This window comes from Babylonia areolata, chromosome 10, assembly GCF_041734735.1.
Source record: "Babylonia areolata isolate BAREFJ2019XMU chromosome 10, ASM4173473v1, whole genome shotgun sequence".
In the NCBI taxonomy this organism is placed as follows: domain Eukaryota; kingdom Metazoa; phylum Mollusca; class Gastropoda; order Neogastropoda; family Buccinidae; genus Babylonia; species Babylonia areolata.
The window spans coordinates 2,648,152-2,659,173 of record NC_134885.1 but is presented as its reverse complement, the minus strand read 5'-3'; the positions used below and the strand labels follow the sequence as shown (position 1 = coordinate 2,659,173).

The window sequence follows — 11,022 nt, the reverse complement described above, 5'->3', positions numbered from 1 at the left end:
AGGAGTCATTATTATAATTTTTTGTTCAAACAGGAACTTCTTTTGCTAAGCATGGAATTTTTATTTATTTTGCAAACGTTTTGGTGCAGATAGTAAAAAAGGGAAATTACTCTGTAATTAATGCTAGGGGACTTGATTTATCACAAGTGAGTCTTGATGGCCTTGCCTCTCTTGTTTTTTGTATGTTTTCCTGCGTGCAGTTTTATTTGTTTTTCCTATCGAATTGGATTTTTCTACAGATTTTTGCCATGAACAACCCTTTTATTGCCGTCGGTTCTTTTACGTGCGTAAAGTGCATGCTGCACACGGGACCTCGGTTTATCGTCTCATCCGAGTAGTGACCAGTGTCCAGACCACCACTCAAGGTCTAGTGGGGGGCGCGGGGGGTGGGGGGTGGGGGGTGGGGACGGAGAAAATATCGGCGGCTGAGCCGTGATTCGAACCAGAGCGCTCAGATTCTCTCGCTTCCTAGGCGGACGCGGCACCTCTAGGCCGTCACTCCACTCCATGTATGTATGTGTGTCGGTGTGTGTGTGTATGTATGTATGTATGTATCTGTCTGTTGATTTTATATGAAATAATTATATTTCATAGCTGAATTGTAAACTAGGGGGAAGGAGGGCGAGTGAGATCAAGCATACACCGTGCTTGTCTCCGATGAACACTGATGTATGCACGAAAGTTGGCTTTGTCAGTATTTGGTTTTGTTACCTTATTCTTCATCATGTGACAACTAGCCTGAAAACAAATCAGTTTCTGTGTGTTCACACACTGAGAAAACGGGGAACTGACTTATTCTTAATCTTTCATGTTTAGTCAACTGCTGTTTTTGAATCATAGCCAAATTCATCCATCTGTCCAATTCCAAGGCCGTCGTTTAGAGCTTGATCTGGTGTAAGCTTGTAGATTTACATATCATATCAGTTGTTCTTCTTCTTTTTCTTCTTCTTCGTTCGTGGGCTGTAATTCCCACGTTCACTCGAGTGGGCTTTTACCTGTCTGACTGTTTTTACCCCGCCATGTATGCAGCCATACTCCGTTTTCGGGTATGTGCATGCTGGTAATGTTTTTGTTTCCGCAACCCACGGAACGCTGACATGGATTACATGATCTTTAACGTGCGTATTTGATCTTCTGCTTGCGTATACACACGAAGGGGGTTCAGGCACAAGCAGCCGGGTCTGCACAGTACGTTGACCTGGGAGAACAGAAAAATCTCCACCCTTTACCCACCAGGCGCCGTTACCGAGATTCGAACCCAGGGCGACTCTCAGATTGACAGTCCAACACTTTAACCACTCGGCTTTGATTAGTTCAGTAGTTCTGATAGCCGCAGTGACTTCATTTAGCCGTGGGGCATAACCTGTTTTCTATCTTGTTTTATCTATTTTTATTTATTTATTTGAAAACTTCAGTCATTTATTTTATTTCAAGGTGGGTTACTCTTGCTTTTCAAAGGCACACAACTGTCAGTGCTGCAGAGTGCAGATTGTCCAGTGAAAAATATGTACCTAAAATACAAGCAAAAGGACGAATGATTATAATCACGTCACTGGCCACTGCATGTCTTTAGGGCTGGCTGCATACTGATATCTCAGATCCTCCCATCAGTTTGACTGTCTTGTTTTCTGTCGTCGTAGTCTCCAGTCTACCCATGTGTGTGTGTGTGTGTGTGTGTGTGTGTGTGTGTGTGCGAGCGCGCACGCGTGTGTGTGAGTGTATGTGTATGTGTGCGTGCGTGCTGTGTATGTGTGTGCTGTGTGTGTGTGCATGCGTGCCGTGTGTGTGTTGGTGTGTCAGATAGACACCAAGACAGACAGACACTAAGACAGACAGAGACGCAGACACAGACACAGGCACAGGCGAACCAAATACACTAACAACACCAGTTTCTCTCTCTCTCTCTCTCTCTTCTCTCCCGCCTCTCTCTCCCTCTCTCATTCTCTCTCCTCCTCCCCCCCTCTCTCTCTCTACCTCCCTCTTTCCCTCCTTCCTTCCCTTCTCTCTCCCCCCATCCGCACTCCACCCCACTTTTCTCTCTCCCTCTCCCTCTCCCCATCTCTCCCTCTCTCTTTCTCTCTCCCCCTCTCTCTCCCTACCCCCCATTCTCTCTCTACCTCCCTCTTTTCCTCCCTCCCCTCTCTCCCCCCTCCCCCTACCCACCCTACCTCTCTCTCTCTCTCTCCCTCTCTCTCTCTTCCTTCCCCCATTCTCTCTCTACTTCCCTCCCTCCCTCCCTCCCCCTCTCTGCCTCCTCCCCATTCCCACCTCTCTCTCCCTCTATCCCTCTGTCCTCCCCCTCTCTCTCTCTCCCTTTCTCTCCCCACCTCCCTCTCTTTCTCTCTCTCTCCACCTCTCTCTTTCTCTCCCTCTTTCTCCCCACCTCCCTCTCTCTCTCCACCCCTCTCTCTCTCTCTCCCTCCCTCTCTCTCTCCCCCCCTCTCTCTCTCTCCACAGCAGCATGCTCCGTGCCAACCATCTACAGAAGATGGCAACACACGCCAGCCTGTGGACTGCCGTCAGGACCAGACGAGGACCACTGATGGGCCACCTCCAAGTGCGTTCTGACATTCCTCCCCCTTCTTCACAACAACAACACTGACAAGATCAACACGTCTTTGTATTTGTATTTCTTTTTATCACAGCAGATTTCTCTGTGTGAAACTCGGGCTGCTCTCCCCAGGGAGAGCACGTCGCTATGCTACAGCGCCACACCCCTTTTTTTTTTTTTTTTTTTTCCTTCGTGCAGTTTTATTTGTTTTTCCTATCGAAGTGGATTTTTCTACAGAATTTTGCCAGGAACAACCCTTTTGTTGCCGTGGGTTCTTTTACGTACGCTAAGTGCATGCTGCACACGGGACCTCGGTTTATCGTCTCATCCGAATGACTAGCGTCCAGGCCACCACTCAAGGTCTAGTGGAGGGGGAGAAAATATCGGCGGCTGAGCCGTGATTCGAACCAGCGCGCTCAGATTCTCTCGTTTCCTAGGCGGACGCGTTACCTCTAGGCTATCACTCCACGTGACAACAACATCAACAAAAAATAATCCTCGTCAACAACAACAAAAGTACAACATCATCAAACAACATCGACATCAACCAAAACATCAACAAACCACCTCAACAGCAACACTGATCAGCAACAAGAGCAACAAAACAGCACCAAAAAAAACAACAACAACAGCAACAACTAAAAAAACACAACAAAAACCAACATTATAAATATAACTGGCAACTTCACCATCAACAACAAACAACATCTACAAACAATTACAACAATAGCAGTAGACAACAGCAGCAACAATAACAAACAACAACTTCTTTTTCTTTAAAGTCTTTAGGATGGAGTGCAACAAGCCATTTAAACAATAATTTATTATTCTGTTATCACTTTTTTAAACAAAAGTGTGACAAACTGGATACTTACTGCCACGATTGTACGTTCACATTTAAACTGACACACACTCAACCCGTGTAGAATTAGTTACCAAGATACTCTAGTCTACACTGGGGGCTACAGATATAGAATTTGTTGGTGCTGTGAGACATGTACAGAGACAGGAAGCCTTGTGCTGTGGGACATGTACAGAGACAGGAAGCCTTGTGCTGTGAGACATGTACAGAGACAGGAAGCCTTGTGCTGTGAGACATGTACAGAGACAGGAAGCCTTGTGCTGTGAGACATGTACAGAGACAGGAAGTTATGTGCTGTGGGACATGTACAGAGACAGGAAGTTATGTGCTGTGAGACATGTACAGAGACAGGAAGTTATGTGCTGTGAGACATGTACAGAGACAGGAAGTTATGTGCTGTGGGACATGTACAGAGACAGGAAGTCTGGTGCTGTGAGACATGTACAGAGACAGGAAGTTATGTGCTGTGAGACATGTACAGAGACAGGAAGTTATGTGCTGTGGGACACGTACAGAGACAGGAAGTTATGTGCTGTGAGATATGTACAGAGACAGGAAGTTATGTGCTGTGGGACATGTACAGAGACAGGAAGTTATGTGCTGTGAGACATGTACAGAGACAGGAAGTTATGTGCTGTGAGACATGTACAGAGACAGGAAGTTATGTGCTGTGGGACATGTACAGAGACAGGAAGTTATGTGCTGTGAGACATGTACAGAGACAGGAAGTTATGTGCTGTGGGACATGTACAGAGACAGGAAGTTATGTGCTGTGAGACATGTACAGAGACAGGAAGTTATGTGCTGTGAGACATGTACAGAGACAGGAAGTTATGTGCTGTGGGACATGTACAGAGACAGGAAGTTATGTGCTGTGAGACATGTACAGAGACAGGAAGTCTGGTGCTGTGAGACATGTACAGAGACAGGAAGTCTGGTGCTGTGAGACATGTACAGAGACAGGAAGTCTGGTGCTGTGAGACATGTACAGAGACAGGAAGTTATGTGCTGTGGGACATGTACAGAGACAGGAAGTTATGTGCTGTGAGACATGTACAGAGACAGGAAGTCTGGTGCTGTGAGACATGTACAGAGACAGGAAGTTATGTGCTGTGGGACATGTACAGAGACAGGAAGTCTGGTGCTGTGAGACATGTACAGAGACAGGAAGCCTTGTGCTGTGAGACATGTACAGAGACAGGAAGTTATGTGCTGTGAGACATGTACAGAGACAGGAAGTTATGTGCTGTGAGACATGTACAGAGACAGGAAGTCTGGTGCTGTGAGACATGTACAGAGACAGGAAGTTATGTGCTGTGAGACATGTACAGAGACAGGAAGTCTGGTGCTGTGAGACATGTACAGAGACAGGAAGTTATGTGCTGTGAGACATGTACAGAGACAGGAAGTTATGTGCTGTGGGATATGTACAGAGACAGGAAGTTATGTGCTGTGGGACATGTACAGAGACAGGAAGTTATGTGCTGTGAGACATGTACAGAGACAGGAAGTCTGGTGCTGTGAGACATGTACAGAGACAGGAAGTTATGTGCTGTGAGACATGTACAGAGACAGGAAGTTATGTGCTGTGAGACATGTACAGAGACAGGAAGTTATGTGCTGTGAGACATGTACAGAGACAGGAAGTTATGTGCTGTGAGACATGTACAGAGACAGGAAGTCTGGTGCTGTGAGACATGTACAGAGACAGGAAGTTATGTGCTGTGAGACATGTACAGAGACAGGAAGTTATGTGCTGTGAGACATGTACAGAGACAGGAAGTTATGTGCTGTGAGACATGTACAGAGACAGGAAGTCTGGTGCTGTGAGACATGTACAGAGACAGGAAGTTATGTGCTGTGGGACATGTCAGAGACAGGAAGTTATGTGCTGTGAGACATGTACAGAGACAGGAAGTCTGCTCCCATCTGGCGCTCATTCTGCATAATAGCGTCCACACACACACACACACACACACACACACACACACACACACACACACACACACACATATATATATATATATATATATATATATATATATATATATATATATATATATATATATATATATATATGACACTTTGAGAGATGCTGGGAAGGACTAGAACTGACAAGTATATGCGCTTGTCTATCTATACTTGCAAGTTGTAACACTTATGATGACCACCCCCACCCCCCACCCCCTTTTTTTCTCCTTTCTTTCTCCTTTCTTTATCAGTCTTTACTTTCTCTCTATCTTGCTTCAAGTTCTTCCCTGCTTTCTTTCTTCTTCTTTTCTTCTTTATTTTCGGCGATTGAACGAATATTACGATGACGATAATGGTCATGTTGAAGATGATGGCAATGAAGACCGTGACAACGATGGCAAAGACTGGTGATCATCACCATAGTCATAATGGCGATCGTTCACAGAGGAGACACAGTAGCCACAGGAGCAGCGCAGCAGACGACGCTGTCGTTTTCTTATACAGAGGGCCGGGCACCACGTCCAGCGGTTACAATCACATGCACCACTCGTTATCCAGATGTCTGGATCACACGGTGCTGCCCATCGGACCAGACGACATTATCGAAGGTTGGAAGACTTTTTGTTTTGTTTAAAAAAAATTTTTTTTTAATAAAATAAAAAAAACTCGGTGGGAGGAAAAAGATACAGCTACTTTTTTAAAACGTAGAAACTAAAACCAAGCAGCAAGTATACAAGTACATAAAGGAAAGAAAAATAAACTGAACTGACTCATAGACTTCCTCTTTCCCCGGCCATTCACTTAAAAAGTAAGATCCACGTTCATTCATGTATCCTTCGTGTGACATAGTACACCCGCGTACAGCAACGAAAGCAGACGAAATATGAAACACACACAAAAAAAGCCTTTATTTTTGACTGGACAAGGCCTTTTTGAACACATCACATTTAGAACAGGGAGTCAGATGACTTAAAGGAATGATTTATATCAGTTTGTTTTAACAAGAGTAAGTATTGTACTTATTTCTTGTTTCACACACACACACACACACACACACACACACACACACTGACACCGTTACCGCATATTCGTACACAATATGAATCTTTTTTTTTATGATGTAGTAGACAGCACGAAAGAATAAGCCAATGATGCATAAAAAAAAACCCAAAAAAGCTATATCCATTTTTCAACACCTAAGAAAATACAACGCTGAGTAAAGTGTCTTTGTAAAAAGAACAACAACAACAACAAACAAAAAACAAAACAAAACTCAGTAGTAATCGGTAAATCCCAATACTTGAACTAACCCCAACCATTGGAAAACCCACGAATATACATGTGAGTCCATGGGAAAACCTAGTCAGTGCTATATTCTTTTGCATGCCATCTTACACAAAGACACAGACACAGACACAGACACAAACAGACACAGACGCACAACACACACACACACACACACGCACACACACACACACACACACACACACACACACGCACACACGAACGTACCAACGCACGCACTGACACACACACACACAGACAGACAGACAGACAGACAGAGACAGAGACAGAGAGAGCTTTTCACCGCGTGGTGTTTGTTAAATACTGACTCTTTTTTTTTCTTTCTTTCTTTCTTTTTTTTCTTTCTCCACCTTAGGCCAGTGGAGAGACAAATGTGCTGCCATAGTGTTTGGAGGGGGTTACGCAGATGGGTTTGTACGAGCCCTGGGTGGCCAAGGAGCGAGGCGGATAAAGGACTATGTGTCGAACGGAGGGACATATGTGGGAGTGTGTGCTGGGGCCTACCTGGCCTCCCAGCTGGTCGTCTTTCAACAGAAGGGCCAGCCCGGAATGCTTAGAAAACGGCCGTTGAAGTTCTTCCCTGGTCAGTGTGTGTGTGTGTGTGTGTGTGTGTGTGTGTGTGTGTGTGTGTGTGTGTGTGTGTGTGTGCCTGTTTGTTTATCTGTTTGTCTGCTTGCCTGCCTGTGTGTGTGTCTCTCTCTATCAATCTGTGTATGCGCCTTTCTGTCTGTCCGCCTTTCTTTCCCTATATCTGTCTGTCACTTTCACACACACACACACACACACACACACACACACACACACACACACTACGGAAACGCGTGCGCACACACTGGCACACACACACACGCACGCACACACTGGCACACTGCACCACACACACACACACACACACACACACACACACACACACACACACACACATCAACCCACACACGTAAATAACCAAGCGAACACATACATAACTTCAGGTAAGTGTGTGGGCCCCGTGGACTCAGACTACCACCCCGCCCACCCACCCCACCTCCACCACCCCCTGCACCCCGTCTCCTTCATCCTGGGTCGGCGTGACGTCACGGGCGGGTGTGACGTCATCGGCCTCCCTTACGTCATCACGGTGAACGCTTACGTCCACGGCGGAGGCGTATTTCTGCCTCATGGTCGGTGGTCGGACTTTGGGTCGGCTGTGAACGTTCTTGCCTACTATGAGAGTGAGGGGAAGGAGAGTGCAGCAGTTGTTGTGTGCCAGGTGGGTATGATTTGATGATGCGATGGACGAACGAATAAAACGATAATAATATAATAATAAGAAGAAGAATGATAATAATAGCAGCAAGTAAAGAATTAAAAGCTGAATTCGATACTCATGTCCCTGTCATCCTGTTGTGTGCCCCCCCTAACAGCGTGTGAACTTTCTTTAATTGATTGACGTGGATACTTCTGTAGCGCCTATCCTCGGTCAGAGACCAAGCTCTAAGCGCTTTACATACACGGGTACATTTGCACCACAGGCTGCCTACCTGGGTAGAGGCTACTCACGGCTGCCACTGGGCGCTCATCATTCGTTTCCTGTGTCATTCAATCAGATTTCAGACGCACACACATGCACACTCAGACAGACATGTAACATTTTACGTGTATGACCGTTTGTTTGTTTTTTTATTTACCCCGCCATGTAGGCAGCCATACTCCGTTTTCGGGGGTGTGCATGCTGGGTATATTCTTGTTTCCATAACCCACCGAACGCTGACATGGATTACAGGATCTTTAACGTGCGTATTTGATCTTCTGTTTTAGTTTAACGTCTGTTCGCTTTGAGTGATGTTAGACGTGTCATGTGTGTGTGTGTGTGTGTGTGTGTGTGTGTGTGTGTGTGTGTGTGTGTGTGTGCGTGTGTGTGTGTGTTTCCCTATTCCTTTTTCGACCTTCCTTCCATCTTCCGTCTGTGTTGGACTCGCTGGTATGTTTTGTGCGGTGTGTGCAACGAGGTACATGCCTGCAATGTTTCAAAGCCCGCACATGAAATAAACGTCTTGCCTTGCCTCGACTGTTTTGACTTTTCAGTATATGCATGTCTTACTTGTTTGATGTTTTATATTATATTATTTTCTTTTTTTTATATATTATCTTATCTCAACATGACGATGTTGATTTTCTCAGCCCCCCACCCCTTTCCCCCCTCCCCCCCTTCTGTAAAAGGTTATAAGACTTTTAACCTTTTTTTTTTCTTTCTGGAAATTCTTCTTTTCTTATCTTACCTTGCCTTACCTTGCATTTCCTTACATTCCCTTACCTTGCATTTCCTTACATTCCCTTACTTTGCCTTGCCTTGTCTTACCTTACCTTGCCTTACCTTACCTTACTTTGCTTACCTTGTCTTACCTCACCTTACCTTACCTTACCTTACCATACCATACCTTACCTTGCCTTACCTTGTCTTACCTTACCTTGCCTTACCTTACCTTACCTTGCCTTACCCTTTCCTGTCCTGTCTTATCCTGTTTTACCTGACGATGTTTGATCTTATCCTCCCCCCCCCCCCCACACACACACCCCTTCCTCCCTCCCTCCCTCTTTCAGGTAGGACGCGGCGTGGCGGTGCTGTCCAGCCCGCACCTGGAGATGACGTCATTTGCTGATGACGTAGTGGGCGAGATGTGCTGGCGGGGGGTGCTGAGGGAGGGGGGGCTGAGGACTCTCTGCCCCATCAGCTTCAGGGCCAACAACACTGATGCTGACAATGTCACGGTGGATGCAGTGGAATTTGGATAGCTGTCCTTGTTTTGTTTGTTTTGTTGTTGTTGTGGTTTTGTATGTGGCTTCTTTGTGTGTGTGTGTGTGTGTGTGTGTGTGTGTGTGTGTGTGTGTGTTGGGGGGTGACCCTCTGTATATATGTATACATCTCTCTCTCTCTCTCTATATATATATATATATATATATATATTATATATATATATATATATATATATATATGTGTGTGTGTGTGTGTGTGTGTGCGTGTGTACATGCGCGCGCGCGCGCGTGTGTGTGTGTGTATATGTGTGTAGTTAGTGTGTGTGTAGTGTATATGCGTCTGTGTGTGTGTGTGTGTGTCTGTCTGTCTGTGTGAGTCTGTGTGAAAGGAGGAATGTGACGGAATGGTTCAGACGCTGAACTTCCAACACAGTATGGTATGCACGAGGGTCCAGGGTCGAACCCCTTTCTCACTCATACCCTAAGTTTGACACTGAAGAAAATCAAACCGAGCGTCTATTCATTCGAATGTGGGCGATAAAGCGACGTCCTGTTGGAACAAAAAATGATAATAATCACTGCTCTTGTTGTTGGGTCAGAATATCAGATCAAAGTGCCAAGTTTAGAGAATACAAAAAATATAAATATAACAGTAAATGCAGTTTGCATATAATTGGGCTTCATTTTTTTGTGTGTGTGCCCATCCCAGAGGTGCAATATTGTTTTAAACAAGATGACTGGAAAGAACTGAATTTTTCCTATTTTTATGCCTAATTTGGTGTCAACTGACAAAGTATTTGCAGAGACACACACACACACACACACACACACACACAGAGACAACCGAACACCGGGTTAAAACATAGACTCACTTTGTTTACACAAGTGAGTCAAAAAGGGAAACAGCAACAAGAACAACATGGCACCAACAGTATTGTCCTCTGGCTAAAATCCCGGAGAAGAAATCTTACCGGGTCAGGTACACAAGTGTTTTGCATACACCGAAGGCGTGACAAGCATGTTTGGTTATGCTGCTTGTCATGCAATCTGCCTAACAGTTTCATTTTCCGTATCTCAAGAGGGCGTCACGTCGTTCGGACAAATCCATATACGCTACACCACATCTGCTAGACAGCAGCATATCACAACGCAGGCATATACATTTGTGTACCTATCGGGGTGGGTTTCTTCTAAAGCAGTTTTGCCATAGGACAACACTTTTGTTGCCGTGGGTTCTTTTCCATTGGGATCGGTCTAACCTGTGAAATAGCCGGCGTATACTTTGGAGGGGAATTATCTGTATGGTCCTGACGTATGCAAGGAATAGCTGTCTCTATGGTCGCAACATCTGCAAGGGATAGCTGTCTCTGTGGTCCCAACATCTGCAAGGGATAGCTGTCTCTGTGATCCCAACATGTGGAAGGGATAGCTGTCTCTGTGGTCCCAACATGTGCAAGGGATAGCTGTCTCTGTGGTCCCAACATGTGTAAGGGATAGCTGTCTCTATGATCCCAACATGTGCAAGGGATAGCTGTCTCTATGGTCCCAACATGTGCAAGGGATAGCTGTCTCTATGGTCCCAACATGTATCTCTATGGTC

At 45.4% G+C, this 11,022-nt stretch overlaps 1 protein-coding gene across 9 annotated transcripts in view; it reads left to right on the top strand.

Annotated features, from left to right (window-relative positions):
• The window catches only part of LOC143286396 (putative proteinCP_0643/CPj0128/CpB0130), a 10,319-nt gene extending 789 nt beyond the window's left edge, over positions 1–9,530 (top strand). For 3 of the 9 annotated variants that reach the window (XM_076593946.1, XM_076593944.1, XM_076593945.1), the window contains exons 2-6: positions 2,461–2,557; positions 5,752–5,992; positions 7,045–7,272; positions 7,661–7,938; positions 9,270–9,530. In XM_076593946.1, coding sequence (XP_076450061.1) covers positions 2,462–2,557; positions 5,752–5,992; positions 7,045–7,272; positions 7,661–7,938; positions 9,270–9,461 — 1,035 coding nt within the window. In that variant the 5' untranslated portion in view covers position 2,461 and the 3' untranslated portion in view covers positions 9,462–9,530. Of the gene's footprint in view, positions 1–2,457; positions 2,558–5,751; positions 5,993–7,044; positions 7,273–7,660; positions 7,939–9,269 lie in introns of all 9 variants that reach the window. The other 6 variants (XM_076593943.1, XM_076593942.1, XM_076593950.1 and 3 more) reach the window with 4 other exon arrangements.
• Positions 9,531–11,022: the final 1,492 nt, after the last annotated feature.